This window comes from Nerophis ophidion, linkage group LG29 (genome assembly GCF_033978795.1).
Source record: "Nerophis ophidion isolate RoL-2023_Sa linkage group LG29, RoL_Noph_v1.0, whole genome shotgun sequence".
Lineage (NCBI taxonomy): Eukaryota > Metazoa > Chordata > Actinopteri > Syngnathiformes > Syngnathidae > Nerophis > Nerophis ophidion.
Genome location: NC_084639.1, coordinates 10499623 through 10524622, shown reverse-complemented (window position 1 = coordinate 10524622; position 25000 = coordinate 10499623). Strand labels below are relative to the sequence as shown.

The following is a 25000-nucleotide window of genomic DNA, read 5'->3' as shown; positions in this document are numbered from 1 at the left end:
AAACGGTACAATTTTAACTTGTAAAATGCCTTTTTAGAAAGAAAAACAAAGGTTTAAATGAGAAACATTGTCTGAGAAACAGTACACTAGTTTTATGAAGTAATTTAATAACAATGTACAACATTTACCATGGAGAGTGGACTTCTACGGCATCTCCTTCGAGCTGTTTTTCCATCAAACACTCCATCAGCAGCTTTTCCAGATTTTCATGGATAAATGTGCACCATTTAAACCAGACCTGGGCAAATTAATACCCGTTAAAGGCCTACTGAAATGAGATTTTCTTATTTAAACGGGGATAGCAGGTCCATTCTATGTGTCATACTTGATCATTTTGCGATATTGCCATATTTTTGCTGAAAGGATTTAGTAGAGAACATCGACGATAAAGTTCGCAACTTTTGGTCGCTAATAAAAAAGCCTTGCCTGTACCGGAAGTAGCAGACAATGTGCGCGTGACGTCACGGGTTGTGGAGCTCCTCATAGCCTCACATTGTTTATAATCATAGCCAGCAGCAGCTAGAGCTATTCGGACCGAGAAAGTGACAATTCCTCCATTAATTTGAGTGAGGATGAAAGATTTGTGGATGAGGAAGTTTAGAGTGAAGTAATAGAGGAAAAAAAAAAAAGGCGACGGATCCAGGCGGCGTTTCAGATATAATTAGACACATTTACTAGGATAACTCTGGAAGATCCCTTACCTGCTTATTGTTTTAATAATGTTTTAGTGAGATTGTAAAGTCGTACTTGAAAGTCGGATGGCTGCGGTGAAAGCCAGTGTCTCTGAGAGAAGCCCAGGAGCCAAGATCCCAGCTGCCTTTTTGAGCTGCAGGAGGAGGTCCCATAATCCACTGAAGTCTCCGGTAAGAGCCGACTTAATATCACAATTGATTGACATGTGGTAGAGAAACATGTTCGCTTGACAGCTCTGTGTTAAAGCTTCACAGCAAAGAAACACCGGCTGTGTTTCGGTTGCTAAAGGCAGCTGCAATCCACCGCTTTCCACCAACAGCATTATTCTTTGACGTCTCCACTATTAATTGAACAAATTGCAAAAGATTCAGCAACACAGATGTCCAAATTACTGTGTAATTATGCGATGAAAAGAGACGACTTTTAGCCGTGTGTGGTGCTGGGCTATTATGTCCGCTACAACCTGAGACGTCACAAAGAAACGTGAAGATGTTGCAACATCCACATCAATCCTTTTAATGTTATAGCAACAAGAAGGTTGAGTAGGCGTAAACAAACTAAACCATTATAAATCTGATGATTAATAACTTCAATATTTGTTGTCATGATTAACTATTTATCATGTTGTGGAAGAAGCCCACTAAATACTAACGTGAACTATTTGTTTACGGAGAATTTAGTTTGATGTGATCGAACAAATTCAACAATATTACATAGTGACCCAAAATATTTGGGTAATATTTCCATGACTTTTTTTTTTTTTTTAAACGTTCAAAAAATTTATATTGTGTAAAAAGTACTCAATTGTTGTAATGTTGGGACTTAATTCTGGTAAAGTTGCAACTTTTTTCACGCAGAAACTCAATTTAGGAAGCTGACTTTTCCGTTTTACAAACTTTTAGATCGAGACAAATAGGCTGTGTGCGAATGTTTTGTCCATTTATTTATTTTGCATAGAGGCCGGCCGTTTTGGACGTCACATTAATATAATGTAATAAATCACGGTGGCAGAGGGGTTAGTGCGTCTGCCTCACAATACGAAGTTCCTGCAGTCCTGGGTTCAAATCCAGGCTCGGGATCTTTCTGTGTGGAGTTTGCATGTTCTCCCTGTGAATGCGTGGGTTCCCTCCGGGTACTCCGGCTTCCTCCCACTTCCAAAGACATGCACCTGGGGATAGGTTGATTGGCAACACTAAATTGGCCCTAGTGTGTGAATGGGAGTGTGAATGTTGTCTGTCTGTGTTGGCCCTGCGACCAGGTGGCGACTTGTCCAGGGTGTACCCTGCCTTCCGCCCGATTGTAGCTGAGATAGGCGCCAGCGCCCCCCGCGACCCTGAAAGGGAATAAGCGGTAGGAAATGGATGGATGGTAATATTATAGTTTTATTCCTATAAACCTTAGTTCTGGTCCGACTTATTTTTATCAAAATATGATTTTTTTTCTTGCAAAAACTTTGTAAACTTTTTTTTTTTTTCTCATAATGCTAAAAAAAACGTTTTGGATTTTTCAAAAACTTTGCAAAAAATAGCATTTTTTGTCATAATGCTAAAAAAAAACCTGCTACAAAATGTTTTGTATTTTTCCAAAAACTTTGCAAAAAAAAAAAGCATTTTTTTGTCGTAATGCTAAAAAACTAAACTGCTACAAAATAATGTTTTATTTTGCATGAAACGATTTGCTTGGTTTTTTTTTAAACTCTTGTGCCAATATTCTTGTGGTGTTCTTGCAGTGGACAGAAGGTGGGGTGATATTTTCTCATCTCTCGGAAGTATTTTGCAGACAGAAAGACTCACACTGTTTTGGGAGAAGGTCATGGAAAAAAAAAAAAGGTGTATTTCGCAAGAAAAAGCATAAGACAAGATACAAAGGGACAAGAGGAATGTGACAAATGCTGACAGCGGCGAGGAAGACGTAAGTTTCACAGTCGGCGAGGCACCAGAGAGCCAGTCGCTACCTGTTGATGCAACCTAAGCCTCCACCGCCAGGCCCGTTGAGCACCGACAATGAGCGATCACCGCGCCACATTCCTGCTGTCAAGTCCGCTGAGAGGACGGCGCCTCCGCTTTGGTCCACTGACACAGAGATAAAAACATCTCGGGATCGTCCACAAGTACAATTCCCTGCTTCTGGAGTGAAAGTGGTGTTGTACTCCCCGTACTCAAGTGTCCCACACTGTCAACTCTGCCCGAAGTCGGCGAATCCTTTAGTGGAAGCGAAAGGGTCCGGCTGCAGGGGGAAGAAGTACTGCTGGGGCAGCAGGAAGGCGGGCTGGGAGGGAGCGTGGCCAGACGGGGGGACATGAGGCGACCTGTAGGGCGGCGGCGGCGGCGGCGGAGCTAAAGTCTGATGGTTCTGCGTAGGAGTGGACGCCGGCGAGACGGCGGTCGGCGACACCAAGCATCCGTGCTGCTGCCCGCCGACGGAGAACCTCCTCATGGAGCTGCCGCCCCCCGCCGAGCTGGAGCTGGTGGTGGCCGTGCTGGACTGCCTCGACGGGGCGCGGAGGCCCGGCTGCGCGGCGGTGAGGATCATGGGGATGGTCTCGCCCTGGCAGCTGCGCAGCGAGAAGCGGATGGGCGGCTGGGCGGGCTGCTTGGGGCGCAGGCAGGTGCAGCAGTAGACGGCCACCAGGGAGCCCACCACCACGAAGGCCACGAAGATGCTGCCCACCACCAGGAAGGGCATGTAGACGGGCTCTGGAGGGGGGAGACACTCGTCAGACTTCACGCCGCACGGATCCCAAACAGGACTCTATAACTCTTATTTTTTTGTGATAGTGATTGGAGCACATACTTGTTGCTCACAAAAAAACATTCATGAAGTTTGGTTCTTTTATGAGTTTATTATGGCAATATGTTTGGAGGAGACAGGGTGAGGCCTTTAATCCCAGGAACACCAGACCTACCGTCAAACATGGTGGTGGTAGTATTATGCTCTGGGCCTGTTTTGCGGCCAATGGAACTGCTGCTTTACAGAGAGTAAATGGGACAATGAAAAAAGGAGGATTGCCTCCAAATTCTTCAGGACAAAACATTTATGAAGTTTGATTCTATTATAAATTTATTATGGGTCTACTGGAAATGTGACCGTGTCAAAAGTATACATACAGCAATGTTAATATTTGCTTACATGTCCTTTAGCAAGTTTCACTGCAATAAGGCGCTTTTGGTAGCCATCCACAAGCTTCTGGTTGAATTGTTGACCACTCTTGGTGCAGTTGAGCTAAATGTGTTGGACTTGTTTCTTCAGCATTGTCCACACGTTTAAGGCAGGACTTTGGGGAGGCCATTCTAAAACCTTAATTCTAGCCTGATTTAGCCATTCCTTTACCACTTTTGACGTGCGTTTGGGGTCACTGTCCCGTTTGAACACCCAACAGCGCCAAAGACCCAACCCCCGGACTGATGATTTTAGCTTGTCCTGAAGGTAATCCTCCTTTTTCATTGTCCCATTTACTCTCTGGAAAGCACCAGTTCCATTGGCAGCAAAACAGGCCCAGAGCATAATACTACCACCACCATGCTTGACAGTAGGCGTAGTGTTCCTGGAATTAAAAGCCTCACTTTTTCTCCTCCAAACATATTGCTGGGTATCGTGGCCAAACAGCTCTATTTTTGTACCATCTGACCACAGAACTTTCCTCCAGAAGGTCTTATCTTTGTCCATGTGATGTCGCTTTCCTCGTAATATTTTGACATTATATTCAGTTTTTTATCTGAAATGATCCGACTAAAACTTCAGAATATTCAAAGTTTAGCCATCAATATTTGGCGTTGAATTCTGACTTCCTAATCGTATTATTACCACTCTGTCGTTTTTCACAGGATTTTTGCAGCTAATTTATGGATTTTTCTTCCATGACGGCCATAATGTTTTGTATTCATCGACAAGTTGTCATTAGACACCGACAGAGACACTGAAATGGTGTGTTGTTGTGTGTGCTATGGTGCCATCTTTTGGACGAGTTCGCTCAATGCAAGTGGTGCAGGTTGGAAAAAGTACTTCCTGTTTGAAAGCCTTGAACCGGAAGTAAAACATTCATCCCATTTCTACTCACATGGATTCTTCATCACTCTAAGCCACCTTTGTAAGTTTTACAATATAAGTAAAACAATTCTTACTTACTAAACCGTCTCATGTCTGTAGGAGTGTTCCCATGCATATTTGTACATGCCATCGTGATGTAATCAAGCTAGCGTCATTAGCAATTGCGAATAAGCTAACACATTATTAGTATTATTAACTTACAATGCTATTCTTTTTGTATTATTTCAGTTTCACAAATTCCTCAGTAAATTCACCAAAACATCACTGTGGACTTCTTGAGTTTGTTAAGCTGATTGGAGAGCTAGCTTCCGCAGCTAGTGGGTCCATGACGACGACTTCTGTTTTGTTTGATCAGCCCTTTTACTGCCCTGTTACAGACATCGTTTGGAAACAAAGGTATGTAAATAAACATATACAGAATCTTTCTTACTGGTACATGTAAAACTATTCATTTCTTCTCAAATTTAGGTGTGGCTTAAATACCGAAAAATATTTTCTTGATGGAAGGAAAAAGAAAGTGACATTTAAACACAGCAAGGGTGTCAAACTCTTTTTTATTGAGGGCCACATCGCAGTTATGGTTGCCCTTAACAATAAGTAAAATATATGAATATACATCCTGTATGTATATAAATATATATATATATGTATATATATATATATATATATGTATATATATACATATATATGTATATATATATATATATATATATATATATATAAAATACATTAACTATATACAGCAGGGGTCACCAACCTTTTTGAAACCAAGAGTTACTTCTTGGATACTGATTAATGCGAAGGGCTACCAGTTTGATACACACTTAAATAAATTGCCAGAAATAGCCATTTTGCTCAATTTACCTTTAATATATACATATAAATGGGTATTTCTGTCTGTCATTCCGTCGTACATTTTTTTTCCTTTTACGGAAGGTTTTTTGTAGAGAATAAATTATGAAAAAAACACTTAATTGAACAGTTTAAAAGAGTTATGAAAATTTCATTTTTAAACATAGTTCATCTTCAATTTCGACTCTTTAAAATTCAAAATTCAACCAAAGAAAGAAGAGAAAAACTAGCTAATTTGAATCTTTTTGAAAAGATTAAAAAAAGAATTTATGGAACATCATTAGTAATTTTTCCTTATTAAGATTAATTTTACAATTTTGATGACATGTTTTAAATAGGTTAAAATCCAATCTGCACTTTGTTAGAATATATAACAAATTGGACCAAGCTATATTTCTAACAAAGACAAATCATTATTTCTTCTAGATTTTCCAGAACAAAAATTTTGAAAGAAATTCAAAAGACTTTGAAATAAGATTTAAATTTGATTCTACAGATTTTATAGATTTGCCAGAATAATTTTTTTGAATTTTAATCTTAAGTTTGAAGAAATATTTCACAAATATTCTCCGTCGAAAAAACATAAGCTAAACTTAAGAATTAAATTAAAATGTATTTATTATTCTTTACAATAAAAAAAAAAATACTTGAACATTGATTTAAATTGTCAGGAAAGAAGAGGAAGGAATTTAAAAGGTAAAAAGGTATATGTGTTTAAAAATCCTAAAATCATTTTTAAGGTTGTTGTTTTTTTCTCAAAAATTGTCTTTCTGAAAGTTATAAGAAGCAAAGTAAAAAAAAAAAAAAGAATTTATTTAAACAAGTGAAGACCAAGTCTTTAAAATATTTTCTTGGATTTTCACATTCTGTTTGAGTTTTGTCTCTCTTAGAATTAAAAATGTCGAGCAAAGCGAGACCAGCTTGCTAGTAAATAAATACAATTTAAAAAATAGAGGCAGCTCACTGGTAAGTGCTGCTATTTGAGCTATTTTTAGAACAGGCCAGCGGGCGACTCATCTGGTCCTTACGGGCGACCTGGTGCCTGTGAGCACCGTGTTGGTGACCCCTGATATACAGTATAATACAATAACTATATATATGTATATATATTTTTTTACATAAGCTTCAAAAAGTATTTTACTTTAAAAATTGGCAGCTCAATCACAGGGTTTTTTTACAGCATATAAAAAATGTTTATAAATGAAAGGGACGGCGTGGCGCAGTGGGAGAGTGACCACGCAACCCGAGGGTCCCTGGTTCAAATCCCACCTAGTACCAACCTCGTCACGTCCGTTGTGTCCTGAGCAAGACACTTCACCCTTGCTCCTGATGGGTGCAAGGTTGGCGCCTTGCATGGCAGCTCCCTCCATCAGTGTGTGAATGTGTGTGTGAATGGGTAAATGTGGAAGTAGTGTCAAAGTGCTTTGAGTACCTTGAAGGTAGAAAAGCGCTATACAAGTACAACCCATTTATTATTTATTTATTTAAATGGAATGGAGAAACAATATCACTGTTTTTAGTGGTAAAATTCAAGCAACAGAGCTGCCAGTTTGTTTTTTTTTACAGTAAAATCTTGTTTTAATGTTTCTTGGTTTGTTTTTTAATGTTTTAGTATCTTTATGTGGAGAAAAAACAGTACAAAAGTTGATTTTTACAATACAAACAAAAAACAAAACGCAGTCTGTGGAATTTAACCATAAAATCTATTGTCAGTTTTACAGTCTACAATTTGATTGATAATTTGTTTTGAAATCATAAGTCAAGCAGATGTTTAACTACAGTATTTAACTTTATTTTACCCCAAAAATATTTTTGGAATACATGATGATATATTTTGATAATATTGAACTTTAAAAGATATGCAATTGCATGCAGTACATGATGTTTAATGTCAAAAGGTAAAGAACAAATATATTTAGTAAGAAAAGAGTAAGCATTCTATTCACTTAATTATTTCCAGGCTTTCGCAAACCACATAAGATAATGTGGCGGGCCAGATTTGGCCCCCGGGCCTCGAGTTGAACACTGTATAAATAGATAATAAGTAATTAAATACATTTGTGGTATGTTTCTTGATGGAAGTAAACGGAAAGTGTCATTTTAAAGGCAATGTCGTGCTTGTTGGGACTGTAAACGTGGATATAGGTCACTTCAGTGTAATCAGTCAAAACAAGCATCATCGGCGCGTGTAAATGCCATCTTCGACTGTCTGAACGCCAAATGAGTCCCGGATTTGTAAACGGAAAAATTTGGGAACATCCTCAGATGCCACTAAATACAGTCGTGGTCCTAAGTTTACATACACTTGTGAAGGACATAATGTTATTGCTGTCTTGAGTTTCCAATCATTTTTACAAAGCTGATGATTTTAGGTTGTCCTGAAGAATTTGGAGCTAATTCTCCTTTTTCCTTGTCCCGTTTACGCTCTGTCAAGCACCAGTTCCATTGGCAGCAAAACAGGCCTAGAGCGTAGTACTACCACCACCATGCTTGACGGTAGGTGTGGTGTTCCTGGGATTAGTGAAGTGAATTAAAAAAGTACCAATGATTGTCACACACACACTAGGTGTGGTGAAATTTGTCCTCTGCATTTGACCCATCCCCGTGTTCACCGTCTGGGAGGTGAGGGGAGCAGTGGGCAGCATTTATATTTATATAGCGCTTTTCTCTAGTGAAACCCAATATCTAAGTTACATTGAAACCAGTGTGGGTGGTACTGGGAGCAGGTGGGTAAAGTGTCTTGCCCAAGGACAAAACGGCAGAGACAAGGATGGTGAATGCGGGGGTCGAACCTGGAACCCTCAAGTTGCTGGCACGGCTACTCCACCATCTGAGCTATACCGCCGATTAAAGGCCTCACCTTTTCTCCTCCAAACATATTGCTGGGTATTGTGGCCCTAACAGCTCAATTTTTGTTTCATCTGACCACAGAACTTTCCTCCAGAAGGTCTTATCTTTGTCCATGTGATGTCGTTTTCCTCGTAATATTTTAACTTTATATTCATTTTTTTTTATCTGAAATGATCCGACTAAAGCTAAGATTTAAATTTCAGAATATTCCCAGTTTAGCCTGCAATATTTAGCATTGAATTATGACTTCCTAATCGTAATATTACAACTCTTGTTGTAACAACTCTAAACTTGGGTCATTTTTGGGCCTGTTTTGTTGCCAATGGAACTGGTGTTTTACAGAGAGTAAATGGGACAATGAAAAAGGAGGATTACCTCAAAATTCTTCAGGACAACCTAAATTCATCAGCCCGGAGGTTGGGTCTTGGGCGCAGTTGGGTGTTCCAACAGGACAGTGACCCCAAACACACCTCAAAAGTGGTAAAAGGAATGGTTAAATCAGGCTAGAATTAAAGGCCTACAGAAATTAGATTTTCTTATTCAAACGGGGATAGCAGGTCCATTCTATGTGTCATACTTGATCATTTTGCGATATTGCCATATTTTTGCTGAAAGGATTTAGTAGAGAACATCCACGATAAAGTTTGCAACTTTTGGTCGCTAATAAAAAAGCATTGCTTTTACCGGAAGTAGCAGACGATGTGCGCGTGACGTCACGGGTTGTAGTGCTCCTCACATCCTCACATTGTTTACAATCATAGCCACCAGCAGCTAGAGCAATTTGGACCGAGAAAGCGACAATTTCCCCATTAATTTGAGCGAGGAAGAAAGATTCGTGGATGAGGAAATTTAGAGTGAAGGACTAGAATTTTTATTTTTTTAAAAGGCGATTGCAGTGGGAGCGATTCAGATGTTATTAAACACATCTACTGGGATAATTCTGGAAAATCCCTTATCTGCTTATCGTGTTACTAGTGTTTTAGTGAGTTAAATAGTACCTGAAAGTCGGAGGGGTGTGGCCACGGGTGTGTTGACCGTCAGGGTCTCTGAGGGAAGTCACGCAGCTGCAGCAGGACGGAAGCTCCACTATCTCCGGTAAGAGCCGACTTATTACCACAATTTTCTCACCAAAAACTGCCGGTTGACATGTAGTCGGGATCCATGTTCGCTTGACCGCTCTGTTCCATAGCAAAGCTTCACCTCCGGTAATTTTAAACAAGGAAACACCGTGTGTTTGTGTTGCTAAAGGCTAAAGCTTCCCACCTCCATCTTTCTACTTTGACTTCTCCATTATTAATTGAACAAATTGCAAAAGATTCAGCAACACAGATGTCCAGAATACTGTTTAATTATGTGATTAAAGCAGACTACTTATAGCTTAGATCGGGCCGGAAAAAAATAATGTCCGCTACAACCCGAGACGTCAAACGCACGCGTCATCATAACGCGACGTTTTCAACACGACACTTCGCGGGAAATTTTAAATTGCAATTTAGTAAACGAAAAAGGCCGTATTGGCATGTGTTGCAATGTTAATATTTCATCATTGATATATAAACTATCAGACTGCGTGGTCGGTAGTAGTGGGTTTCAGTAGGCCTTTAAGGTTTTAGAATGGCCCTGGGGACAATGCTGAAGAAACAAGTCCATGTCTAGCTGAACTGCATCAATTTTGTCAAGAGGAGTGGTCAAAAATTCAACCAGAAGCTTGTGGATGGCTGCCAAAAGCGCCTTATTGCAGTGAAACTTGCCAAGGGACATGTAAGCAAATATTAACATTGCTGTATGTATACTTTTGACCCAACAGATTTACTCATATTTTCAGTAGACCCATAATTTATTCACAAAAAGAACCAAACTTCATGAATGTTTTTTGTGACCAACAATCACTCTATCACAAAAAAGTTAGAGAATTTCAAAATGATTGGAAACTTGAGACCGCCATGACATTATGTTCTTTACAAGTGTATGTAAACTTTTGGCTTTTGCATCAGTCTTTCAACTTTTCAGGCCGGCAAATACTATTTCATCTGTTCCCAATTCTGCGTGCGATCCCTTATTCCTGCACAGGTACACCTTCTGGCAGGAAACACCGACAGTTCGGGTTACACTCCACCCGAGTGTGCGCACTCCAAGGGAGGAAATCACTTGAGCGTTATTTATTTTTTTAGGGAATTAAAAAAAAAAAAGAAGGAAATTGTGTGAGGTCAGTTGGACACGCCCGCGGCCGGCCGACTGACTGATCCCTTTTGAGGGAATCTGAAAGGGATAAACCTCTCAAGTGGACCACTGTTAGCGCTAAAGTGAACCGGGGCCTAATTGAGCACCTTTGGAGCAGGAAAAGACGGAAATTTCTGACGGGACTTTTGCATTGGATTGGGGGTTCTTGGCCGTGTTGATTGTCATCACCTAAAGGTGGTATAACGGCATCGGTGAGGAGTCAGGAGTGTAAAGGTACACAAAAATTTCGGTTCGGTACGTACCTCGGTTTAGAGGTCACGGTTCGGTTCATTTTTGGTACAGTACGAAAACAACAAAATATAAATTTTTTGGGTTATTTATTTGCCAAATTTGTAAACAATGGCTTGATCCTTTTAACATTGGGAACACTATAATAATTCAGCCTAAATTAATCCACATTAAACTGCCTCGAATTGTTGCTTTGATTAAATAAAATAAAAAAAACTTTCTTCTACATATAAAAAGTGCAACATTAAACAGTTTCAAGTCAACTCATCATGCTTGATTTATTACAGCATTTGGGAAGCCTTTAGTTGATTTTTATTATGTGAATGTTATATTTGTATCAACATGTGATAGCAGGGACCCTGCTATTCAAAACTAGGCTGCTACATTACTAATGATTCATGTAACTACAGCTGAAAAAATAGTAATATAGCAACACAATGGAGTTCAATGAAATAACAGACAGGGCTTTGCTGCCCCTAACGCACACACATACTCGCACACGCACGCACGCACAAACACACGCACACACCTACGCGAGCACACACACCGCAAAATGAGTTAACGTTACGCTAAAAGCTAATTAGCCTTCACCTCAAGCCAGAACTGTGAGCGAGCTCAGCTGCAGTTTAAGTTTCTAGAACAGGGGTGTCAAACTCAAATACAGAGTGGGCCAAAATTTTAACCGGAACAAAGCAGCGGGCCAAGGTTGAACAAATGAACCTTTTAATAGGGACCCAAACAAGTTTTGCATTGAATATTAAACAAGCAAGGCATACGTAACTTTATAGTCACATGCAAAATTGAGTTTCAAATTATGATAATAATGATTAAAAAATATCAATGGCATATCAAATAAAATTTAAATAAAAATTGGGGGAGCAGGGTTTGGTGGTAGCAGGGGTGTATATCGTAGCGTCCCTGAAGAGTTAGTGCTGCAAGGGATTCTGGGTATTTCTTATGTTGAGTTTATGTTGTGCTACGGTGCAGATGTTCTCCTGAAATGTGTTTGTCATTCTTGTTTGGTGTGGGTTCACAGTGTGGCGCATATTTGTAAAAGTGTTAAATTTGTTTATACGACCACCCTCAGTGTGACCTGTATGGCTGTTGATCATGTATGCCTTGCATTCACTTGTGTGTGTTAAAGCCGCATATATTATGTGACTGGGCCGGCACGTTCTTTGTATGGCGGAAAAGCGGACGTGACGACAGGCTGTAGAGGACGCTAAAGGCAGTGCCTTGAAGGCACGCCCCCAATATTGTTGTCCGGGTGGAAATTGGAGAAATTCGGAAGAATGGTTGCCCCGGGAGATTTTCGGGAGGGGCACTGAACTTTGGGAGTGTCCCGGGAAAATCGTGAGGGTTGGCAAGTATGAGTATCAGCGGTGAATGCAGTGTTAAAGAGGCATCGCCGCTGTGTATTACCGGCGGACCAGCTCTAATCTTAATTTGATATTACCTCAAGGGCCAAATGAAATTAGGGCCAGAGTTTGACACCCATGTTCTAGAAGGTCAACGGGCTCATAGTGATGTTTGTAATAGTTGGAACTGGGAAGTGTTTTTTATGATTTGGGGAGAGTCCGCTGTTCCCCTGCTAAACGGATATCTTCTCGATGCATGCTGAAGCATTGACTACAACGCTCTGAATACGCACTGCTGATTGGCTTTGTATGTAACCAATCAGATGGCTGTGTGGGCGGGACAATGCCTGCTGCTCAGACAGAGGCAGAAAGCAGAGCAGCTTGTGAAGACTTATCCTTACAAACTTCGTTCGATACGCCCGCGTGCCGAACCGAAACCCCGTACCGAAACGGTTCAATACAAATACAAGTACCGTTACACCCCTACTGTTAGTATGACCGTTTTGATTAAAAGTGATGGAAATGTGAGTGTGAATGTTGTCTGTCTATGATGAGGTGGCGACTTGTCCAGGGTGTACACCGCCTTCTGCCTGAATGCAGCTGAGATAGGCTCCAGCACCCCCCGCCACCCCGAAAGGGACAAGCGGTAGTAAATGGTTGGATGGAAAAACTGCAATTGATAACTTTACCATGAATTGATTAACGTGGACCCCGACATAAACAAGTTGAAAAACGTATTAGAATATTACCATTTAGTGGTCAATTGTACGGAATATGTACTGAACTGTGCAATCTATTAATAAAAGTTTCAATCAATCAATCAAAACTGCACTTTGACAAACTCACGGACTCACTGGCACCAGCACGCAAGCTTAAAAGCTAACATGAAAGCAAGAGACATTAACGTCTTTCCCCGTTAAACGACATACCCCAATCTAAACGTTAATGTCTGAGCAAGAAAGATATTTTAATTGCGCACACCTAATTTAAAACCAGTACCAAAATGTATTTTGATCATTTTCAATACTTTTCTAAATAAAGGGGAGCACAAAAAAATGCATTGGCTTTATTTTAACAAAAAAATCTCAGGGTACATTAAACATATGTTTCTTTATTGCAAGTTTGTCCTTAAATAAAATAGTGAACACACAAGAAAATTTGTCTTTTAGTATTAAGTAAACAAACAAAGGCTATTAATTTAGCTGCTGATAAATGCAGTAACATATTGTGATTTATCATTCTATTATTGTGTCAACATTATTAAGGACAAGCGGTAGAAAATGGATTATTGATCTACTTGTTCATTTACTGTTAATATCTGCTTACTTTCTGTTTCAACATGTTCTATCTACACTTCTAGTAAAATGTAATAATCATTTATTCTTCTGTTGTTTGATACTTTACATTAGTTTTGGATGATACCACAAATTTGGGTATGGATCCGATACCAAGTAGTTACAGGATCATACCAATGGTCATAGTTTAAGTCCTCATTTCCTGAGTTTATAAACATAATATAAATAAATACAAAATTATTTTGTGACGCTAAAAAAACACTTCTGTTAAAATGTCATAATCACTTATTCTTGTGTTGTTTGGATACTTTTCATTAAAGTAGTTTTGGATGATACCACAAATGTAGGTATCGATCCGATACCAAGTAGTTAAAGGATCATATGAAGGTTATATTTTAAGTCCTCATTGATGTATTTCCTGAAATTATAGACATTAATTAATTTTCAAAACAAAAAAAGATTTTGTGATGCTAAAAATCACTTCTGTTAAAATGTAATTATCACTTATTATTTTGCTGTGTGGATGGTTTACATTAGTTTTGGAAGATACCACACATTTGGGTATCAATCCGATACCAAGTCGTTACAGGATCATACGTTGGTCATATTCAAAGTCCTCATGTGTCCAGGGACATAATTCCTGACTTTATAAACATAATATAATTTTTTTTTAAACGAAAGATGATGTTATGTTGCGAAAAAATATTGATGTAATCATAGTAGTATCAACTAGATGCGACCGGTACATTTTAGAGGCGGTATAGTATAAGATTCATTAGTATCGCGGTACTAGACTAATACCGGTATACCGTACAACCCTAGTCTGCCCCACAACTAGAGGATAGAGAAAGAGAAGGAACTTACTGAACTTTGGACTACAACTTAAGAACTTATAGAACTTTAAAAAACATAATATACATTTTTTTTAATTATAAAATATTTTGTGATGCTAAAAAAACACTTTTGTTAAAATGTAATAATCATTTAGTCGTCTGTGCTTTTGAGAGGTGGTATAGTACCGAATATGAGTCATTGGTATCGCTGTACTGTACGAATACTGTTGTGTATTTTGCTCACGTTGATCAAATACATTGCAGATAAGACATAAATGTATTTATTATTGTTCTTTGTAAGGTTAAAGGCAAACACTCAAATGTTTCAAGTTGTGGTATTAATTGTAGTAATATGTCAATAAGAGATATCCTCCAACACAACAAAAAGCTCAAATACAAAGATAGTTTTTGTTCCATGCATCATGTAAAACTTGTGTTGCAAACCTCCGAAAAAACGACTTTATCAACCCGAAGACATTGATTAATTGAAACTTTTATTAGTAGATTGCACAGTTCAGTACATGAGACTTACGTGCGGCATACTCAAATATTGGCTGTTATTGTGATTAAAAAGAGGGAATAACACATGTGTGTTTAAAGTAGTGTTGTCCCAATACCAATATTTTGGTACCGGTACCAAAATGTATTTCGATACTTTTTTCCTAAATAAAGGAGACCACAAAAAATAGATTATTGGCTTTATTTGAACAAAACATCTTAGGGTAAATTAAACATGTGTTTCTTATTGCAAGTTTAACCTTAAATAAAATAGTGAACATACTAGACAACTTATCTTTTATTAGTAAGTAAACAAACAAAGGCTCCTAATTTAGCTGCTGACATATGCGGTAACATATTGTGTCATTTATCTACCTATTATTTTGTCAAAGAGTTTATAAACATAATGCTTAAAAACACTTCTGTTAAAATGTAATAATCACGTATTCTTCTGTTGTTTGGATACTTTACATTAGTTTTGGATGATACCACAAATTTGTTACCAAGTAGTTACAGGAACATACAACGATCATAATTTAAGTTTTTATTTGTTCAGGGACATATTTACTGAGTTTATAAACATAATATTAATTTGAAAAAAAAAAAAAAAAAAAGATTTTGTGATGCTGAAAAGCACTTCTGTTAAAGTGTAATAATCACTTATTCTTCTGTTGTTTGGATGCTTTACATTAGTTTTGGATGATACCACAAATTTGTTACCAAGTAGTTACAGGAACATACAACGATCATAATTTAAGTTTTTATTTGTTCAGGGACATATTTACTGAGTTTATAAACATAATATTAATTTGAAAAAAAAAAAAAAAAAAAAGATTTTGTGATGCTGAAAAGCACTTCTGTTAAAGTGTAATAATCACTTATTCTTCTGTTGTTTGGATACTTTACATTAGTTTTGGATGATACCACAAATTTGTTACCAAGTAGTTACAGGAACATACAACGATCATAATTTAAGTTTTTATGTGTTCAGAAACATATTTACTGAGTTTATAAACATAATATTAATTTGAAAAAAAAAAAAGATTTTGTGATGCTGGAAAGCACTTCTGTTAAAATGTAATAATCACTTATTCTTCTGTTGTTTGATACTTCACATTAGTTTTAGATGATACCACAAGTTTGGGTATCGATCCGATACCAAGTTGTTACAGGATCATACATTGGTCATATTCAAAGTCCTCATGTGTCCAGGGACATATTTCCTGACCTTATGACCATAATATAAATTAAAAAAACAAAACACTTATGTTAAAATGTAATAAGCATTTATTTTCCTGTTGTCTGGATACTTTACATTAGTTTTGGATGATACCACAAATTTGTGACCAATTAGTTACAGGAACTTACAATGGTCATAATTTAAGTCCTCATGTGTCCAGGGACATATTTCCTGAATTGATAAACATAATGTTAATTTGAAAAAACAAAAAACAAATAAAGATTTTGTGATGCTAAAAAACACTTCTGTTAAAATGTAATAATCACTTATTCTTCTGTTGTTTGATACTGTGCATTAGTTCTGGATGATACCACAAATTTGCGTATCAATCCAATACCAAGTTGTTACAGGATCATACATTGGTCATATTCAAAGTCCTCATGTGTTCAAGGACATATTTCCTGAGTTTATAAACATAATATAAATTAAAAACAAAAATAGATTTTGTGATGCTGAAAAAACACTTCTGTTAAAATGTAATAATCACTTATTCTTCTGTTCTTTGATACTTTACATTAGTTTTGGATGATACCACAAATGTGTGTATCGATCCGATACCAAGTAGTTTTAGGATCATATTTTTTAAGTTTATAAACATACTATATATTTTAAAACAACAAAAAAAGACTTTGTGATGTCAAAAACACTTCTGTTAAAATGTAATAATCACTTATTCTTCTGTTGTTTGATACTTTACATTAGTTTTGGATGATACCACAAATTTGGGTATCGATCCGATACCAAGTATTTCCATCCATCCATCAATTTTCTACCGCTTATTCCCTTTTGGGGTCACAGGGTGCGCTGGCGCCTATCTCAGCTAAAATCGGGCGGAAGGCGGCGTACACGCCATTTATCAACAGCATCCAGAAACGCCGAGCTGTAATTTGACCCCCTCAACATGCTTCAAAACTCACCAAATTTTACACACACATCAGGACTGGCGAAAATTGCCATCTAATAAAAAACCAAACCCCAAAAATCAAAGTTGTGCTCTAGCGCCCCCTAGGAAAAAACACAGATAAAACTAGTTGTAACTTTCGTTAGGAATGTTGTAGAGACATGAAACAAAAACCTCTATGTAGGTCTGAATTACACCTACATTTCATGTACTCACTTCCTTTAGCAAAAATCAACAGGAAGTTGGCAAAAAAACCTTTAAAACAAAAATTTTCCTAAAGAATGTCTTTTTTGACAGTGTGTCGATGTTAAGATATTACGCCGAGTTGCTAAGTCTGTTTGCTAATAGTAGCTACTATCCATGCATCTTCTAACGCTTATTCGACCAATTCTGCCTGCAGCTTTAATTATGATTGTTCTTTATAAGATTGGACACAAAATGCAAACTGAAATGCTGCAAGTTTTGGTATTAATTGTGTCAAGGGAAAGTGAAAGTAATATGTCAATAAGAAACTCTACAAAAAACCTCAACTACAAAGTTAGTTTATGTTCCATGCAACGTGTGTTGCAAAATCCGAAATAAGGACTAAATAAGCTATTAAGCCATTTATCAACAACATCCGGAAACTCCGAGCTGTAATTTGACCCCCTCAACATGCTTCAAAACTCACCAAATTTTACACACACATCAGGACTGGGGAAAATTGTCATCTAATAAAAAAACATCCATCCATCCATCCATCCATTTTCTACCGCTTATTCCCTTTAAGGGGTCGCGGGGGGCGCTGGCGCCTATCTCAGCTACAATCGGGCGGAACAAACCCAGAAAATCAAAATTGCTCTCTAGCCCCCTTAGGAAAATCCACAGACACAACTGCTTGTAACTTCTGTTAGGAATGTCGTAGAGACATGAAACAAAAACTTCTGTGGAGGTCTGAATTACCCCTACATTTCATACTCACTTCCTTTGGCAAAAATCAACAGGAAGTTGGCAAAAACCCCTTCAAAACAAAAAATTCCTAAAAAATGTCATTTTTGCCAGTGTGTCAATGTTAAGATATTACGCCTAGTTGCTAAGTCTATCTGTTTGCTAATAGTAGCTACTATCCATGCATCTTCGAACGCTTATCCGACAGCTTTAATTATTATTGTTCCTTATACGGTTGGAAACAAAATGCAAACTCTGAAATGCTGCAAGTTTTGGTATTAATTGTGTCATGGGAAAGTGAAAGTTATATGTCAATAAGAAACACAACAAAAAACCTCAACTACAAAGTTAGTTTATGTTCCATGCAACGTGTGTTGCAAAATCCGAAATAAGGACTAAATAAGCCATTAAGCCATTTATCAACAACATCCGGAAACTCCGAGCTGTAATTTGACCCCCTCAACATGCTTCAAAACTCACCAAATTTTACACACACATCAGGACTGGGGAAAATTGCCATCTAATAAAAAAACAAACCCAGAAAATCTAAATTGCTCTCTAGCCCCCTTAGGAAAATCCACAGACAAAACTGCTTGTAACTTCTGTTAGGAATGTCGTAGAGACATGAAACAAAAACCTCTGTGGAGGTCTGAATAACCCCTACATTTCATACTCACTTCCTTCGGCAAAAATCAACAGGAAGTTGGCAAAAAACCTTCAAAACAAAATTTTCCTAAAAAATGTCATTTTTGCCAGTGTGTCAATGTTAAGATATTACGCCGAGTTGCTAAGTCTATCTGTTTGCTAATAGTAGCTACTATCCATGCATCTTCTAACGCTTATCCGACAGCTTTAATTATTATTGTTCTTTATACGGTTGGACACAAAATGCAAACTCTGAAATGCTGCAAGTTTTGGTATTAATTGTGTCATGGGAAAGTGAAAGTAATATCTCAATAAGAAACACAACAAAAAAACTCAACTAAAAAGTTAGTTTATGTTCCAGGCAACGTGTGTTGCAAAATCCGAAATAAGGACTAAATAAGCCATTATGGCATTTATCAACAACATCCAGAAACGCCAAGCTGTAATTTGACCCCCTCAACATGCTTCAAAACTCACCAAATTTTACACACATCAGGACTGGGGAAAATTGCCATCTAATAAAAAAACAAACCCAGAAAATCTAAATTGCTCTCTAGCCCCCTTAGGAAAATCCACAGACAAAACTGCTTGTAACTTCTGTTAGGAATGTCGTAGAGACATGAAACAAAAACCTCTGTGGAGGTCTGAATTACCCCTCCCTACATTTCATACACTCACTTCCTTCAGCAAAAATCAACAGGAAGTTGGCAAAAACCCCTTCAAAACAAAATGATCCTAAAAAATGTCATTTTTGCCAGTGTGTCAATGTTAAGATATTACGCCGAGTTGCTAAGTCTGTTTGCTAATAGTAGCTACTATCCATGCATCTTCTAACGCTTATCCGACAGCTTTAATTATTATTGTTCTTTATACAGTTGGACACAAAATGCAAACTCTGAAATGCTGCAAATTTTTGTATTAATTGTATCATGGGAAAGTGAAAGTAATATGTCAATAAGAAACACGACAAAAAACCTCAACTACAAAGTTAGTTTATGTTCCATGCAACGTGTGTTGCAAAATCCGAAATAAGGACTAAACAAGCCATTAAGCCATTTATCAACAACATCCGGAAACTCCGAGCTGTAATTTGACTCCCTCAACATGCTTCAAAACTCACCAAATTTTACACACACATCAGGACTGGCGAAAATTGCCATCTAATAAAAACCCAAACCCCAAAAATCAAAATTGCGCTCTAGAGCCCCCTAGGAAAAAACACAGACAAAACTGCTTGTAACTTCTGTTAGGAATGTCTAGAGACATGAAACAAAAACCTCTGTGGAGGTCTGAATAACCCCTACATTTCATACTCACTTCCTTCGGCAAAAATCAACAGGAAGTTGGCAAAACCCCCTTCAAAACAAAATTTTCCTAAAAAATGTCATTTTTGCCAGTGTGTCAATGTTAAGATATTACGCCGAGTTGCTAAGTCTCTCTGTTTGCTAATAGTAGCTACTATCCATGCATCTTCTAATGCTTATCCGACAGCTTTAATTATTATTGTTCTTTATACGGTTGGACACAAAATGCAAACTCTGAAATGCTGCAAGTTTTGGTATTAATTGTGTCATGGGAAAGTGAAAGTAATATGTCAATAAGAAACACAACCAAATAACTCAAATACAAAGTTTGTTTATGTTCCAGGCAACGTGTGTTGCAAAATCCGAAATAAGGATTAAATAAGCCATTAAGCCATTTATCAACAACATCCGGGAACTCCGAGCTGTAATTTGACCCCCTCAACATGCTTCAAAACTCACCAAATTTTACACACACATCGGGACTGGGGAAAATTGCCATCTAATAAAAAAACAAACCCAGAAAATCAAAATTGCTCTCTAGCCCCCTTAGGAAAATCCACAGACAAAACTGCTTGTAACTTCTGTTAGGAATGTCGTAGAGACATGAAACAAAAACCTCTGTGGAGGTCTGAATTACCCCTACATTTCATACTCACTTCCTTCGGCAAAAATCAACAGGAAGTTGGCAAAAAACCTTCAAAACAAAATTTTCCTAAAAAATGTCATTTTTGCCAGTGTGTCAATGTTAAGATATTACGCCGAGTTGCTAAGTCTATCTGTTTGCTAATAGTAGCTACTATCCATGCATCTTCTAACGCTTATCCGACAGCTTTAATTATTATTGTTCTTTATACGGTTGGACACAAAATGCAAACTCTGAAATTCTGCAAGTTTTGGTATTAATTGTGTCATGGGAAAGTGAAAGTAATATGTCAATAAGAAACACAACAAAAAAACTCAACTACAAAGTTAGTTTATGTTCCAGGCAACGTGTGTTGCAAAATCCGAAATAAGGACTAAATAAGCCATTAAGCCATTTATCAACAACATCCGGAATCTCCGAGCTGTAATTTGACTCCCTCAACATGCTTCAAAACTCACCAAATTTTACACACACATCAGGACTGGCGAAAATTGCCATCTAATAAAAACCCAAATCCCAAAAATCAAAATTGCGCTCTAAAGCCCCCTAGGAAAAAACACAGACAAAACTGCTTGTAACTTCTGTTAGGAATGTCATAGAGACATGAAACAAAAACCTCTATGTAGGTCTGAATTACCACTACATTTCAAACACTCGCTTCCTTCAGCAAAAATCAACAGGAAGTTGGCAAAAACCCCTTCAAAACAAAATGATCCTAAAAAATGTCATTTTTGCCAGTGTGTCAATGTTAAGATATTACGCCGAGTTGTTAAGTCTGTTTGCTAATAGTAGCTACTATCTATGCATCTTCTAACGCTTATCCGACCAACGCTGCTTGCAGCTTTAATTATTATTGTTCTTTATACGGTTGGACACAAAATGCAAACTCTGAAATGCTGCAAGTTTTGGTATTAATTGTGTCATGGGAAAGTGAAAGTAATATGTCAATAAGAAACACAACGAAAAAACTCAACTACAAAGTTAGTTTATGTTCCATGCAACGTGTGTTGCAAAATCCGAAATCAGGACTATATTACGGCGAACTAAGGAGGGGAGATAGCGGGACCTACGTGCGGCATATTCGCTGTTCTCCAGCGGCCGGTCGTTGGTGCAGCCCTCCTGCTCCAGGCGCGCGTCCGCGGCGGCGCAGCAGTAGCGCAGCGAGCACGAGCCGCAGCACACGGTGGCGTCCGTCGTGTCAAAGTCCTCCGGGCACCGGAAGCCGTCGTGGTAGTTGCCGGCGCCGTCCAGCCAGCCGTGGCAGTATTCCCCGCGGGCGTGGGGGACCCGCAGGATCCACGTCAGGTACCCGAGCAGGAGGCAGCCGAGCAGGCGGACCATCCCGGCGGGGAGGGAAAGCAAGACGGACGGCGAATTAAAATCCACTTTAGGCCATCTTGACTACTAAAAGTTAGAACGTTGTCTTCTCCTCCAATGACGACACGCGGGGGAAATTCCACTCGCTCTCCTCCTCATCGTCGCGCTCTTAACTCTGCGTGGACGTCTTCGTCCCGCCGTGTGGCTCGCCGCGCGCCTCCATCCATATTTACAGACTTCGGTGACGTCACGTGCGAGAGCGCGCACGTAAGCGTAGAGAGTCCTACGCGCGCGTTCGCGTGGCAAAAGTTTGTTAGGAGCGTACAGCGTGAGAGTTTTTCTATGCGATTCAATTCTCTTGATTGACAAAACATAAATGTCCCTACACTTAACAGATGGACATGTAAGATAATTAAGTACAACATTTGATCAAATCTTTACATCCCAAATTAATGCTATCAAATTAATGATAATTACCAGGCGGACTCCGAATGCTCTACATCAGGGTACTTCTTGGGTACTGATTAATGCGAAGGGCTACCAGTTTGATACACACTTAAATAAATTGCCAGAAACAGCCAATTTGCCCAATTTACCTTCAATAAATAAATCTATATATATACAAAAATGGGTATTTCGGTCTGTCATTCCATCGTAATTTTTTTTTCCTTTTACGGAAGGTTTTTATGTGGAGAATAAATGATGAAAAAAAACACTTAATTGAAGGGTTTAAAAGAGGAGGAAACACCAAAAAAAAAATGAAAATAAAATGTTGAAACATAGTTTATCTTCAATTTCGACTCTTTAAAATTCAAAATTCAACCGAAAAAAATGAATAGAAAAACTAGCTAATTTGAATCTTTTTGAAAAAAATTAAAAAAGAATTTATGGAACATCATTAGTAATTTTTCCCGATTAATAATATTTTAGAATTTTGATGACATGTTTTAAATAGGTTAAAATCCAATCTGCACTTTGTTAGAATATATAACAAATTGGACCAAGCTATATTTCTAACAAAGACAAATCATTATTTCTTCTAGATTTTCCAGAACAAAAATTTTAAAAGAAATTCAAAAGACTTTGAAATAAGATTTAAATTTGATTCTACAGATTTTCCAGATTTGTCAGATTACATTTTTGAATTTTAATCATAATAAGTTTGAAGAAATATTTCACAAATATTCTTCGTTGAAAAAACAGAGGCTAAAATGAAGAATTAAATTAAAATGTATGTATTATTCTTTACAATAAAATGAAAAAAAATTACTTGAACATTGATTTAAATTGTCAGGAAAGAAGAGGAAGGAATTTAAAAGGTAAAAAGGTAAATGTGTTTATAAATCCTAAAATCATTTTTAAGGTTGTATTTTTTCTCTAAAATTGTCTTTCTGAAAGTTATAAGAAGCAAAGTAAAAAAATAAATGAATTTATTTAAACAAGTGAAGACCAAGTCTTTAAAATATTTTCTTGGATTTTCAAATTCTATGAGTTTTGTTTCTCTTAGAATTAAAAATGTCGAGTAAAGCGAGACACGCTTGCTAGTAAATAAATACAATTTAAAAAATAGCGGCAGCTCACTGGTAAGTGCTGCCATTTGATCTATTTTTAGAACAGGCCAGCGGGCTACTCATCTGGTCCTTACGGGCTACCTGGTGCCCGCGGGCACCCCGTTGGTGACCCCTGCTCTACATCATGGGTGTCAAACTCTGGCCCGCTGGCAAAATTTGGCCCGCCATGTAATTTCATTTGGCCCTTGAGGCAATATCAAATTAACATTAGAACTGGCCCGCCGGTATTATACAGCGGCGGTCCCACTGTAACACCGCATTCACCGCTAATACTCATACTTGCCAACCCTCCCGGGAGACTCCCAAATTTCAGTGCCCCATCTGAAAATCTCCAGGGTGCAACCATTTTCCCAATTCCCACCCAGACAAAAATATTGGGGGTGTGCCTTAAAAGCACTGCCTTTAGCGTCTTCTACAACCTTTCGTCACGTCCGCTTTTTCCTACATAATATATGCGGCTTTTACACACACACACAGGTGAATGCAAGGCATACTTGGTCAACAGCCATACAGGTCACACTGAGGGTGGTCATATAAACAACTTTAACACTGTTACAAATATGGGCCACACTGTGAACCGACACCAAACAATAATGACAAACACATTCCGGGAGAACATCCGCACCGTAACACAACATAAACACAACAGAAAAAATACCCAGAATCTCTTGCAGCACTAACTCTTCCGGAACGCTACAATATACACCCCGCCGCTACTACCAAACCCCGCCCACCTAAGCTCAAAGCCTGAGCCCCGAACTAGCATCCAAGAAAAGATGGCAGGTCGGGTCTGGGCACATCAGATTAGATCAGTGTGTCACAAACTGAGCAGTTAAAAGGCCTGAATGGTTCATTTATTCATTATTTTATTTTCAAATGTATTAGCCTGTGGAAAAAGTTGATGTTGATATTCACCTCAGAAGGCTGCAGACAGAAAATAGGCATTACGTTTTTTATTTACTTTTTAATATGCCATTGATGTTTTTTCGTTTGTTTTTTGAAAGTTGATTTTGCACTATTAAGTTATATAAGCGTTGCTTGTTCCGTATTCAGTGTTAAAGCAAACCAGTGTAGCAAACTGAGCAAAAATTAACATTTTATTCATGCACTTTTTCTTGCTACCTCAAGGCTTGAATGTTTGATTCATTCATTATTTTATTTTCAAATTTATTGTTAGCCTGTGGAAAAAGTTTTTGGATATTCACCTCAGAAGGCTGCAAATAGAAAAGAGGCATTCAATTTCTATTTAAATTTCATTTGATATGCCATTGATATTTTTTATTATTATTATTATTATTTAAAACTGGATTTTGCATGTCACTATAAAGTTATATAAGCCTTGCTTGTTCAAAATTCAATGCAAAATGTCTTTGGGTCCCTTTTAAAAGGTTAATTTGTTCAACCTTGGCCCGCGGCTTTGTTCAGTTTTAAATTTTGGCCCACTCGGTATTTGGGTTTGACACCCCTGCTCTCCATACATTACCATTTTGTGGGTATTGACATTAAATCAGACTGACACTTTTAAAGAACTTTGCTTGGTACAGTACAACATTTATT

The 25000-nt window shown here is 37.9% G+C and overlaps 1 protein-coding gene across 1 annotated transcript; it reads right to left on the bottom strand.

Moving 5' to 3' along the window:
- Positions 1–2490: 2490 nt before the first annotated feature.
- shisa3 (shisa family member 3) lies at positions 2491–22113 on the bottom strand. Its single transcript, XM_061891883.1, has 2 exons — positions 21626–22113; positions 2491–3389 (listed from the first exon to the last, which is right to left on the bottom strand). The coding sequence occupies exons 1-2, from the start codon at positions 21894–21896 to the stop codon at positions 2869–2871; spliced, it is 792 nt and encodes a 263-aa protein (XP_061747867.1). The 5' UTR covers positions 21897–22113; the 3' UTR covers positions 2491–2868.
- Positions 22114–25000: the final 2887 nt, after the last annotated feature.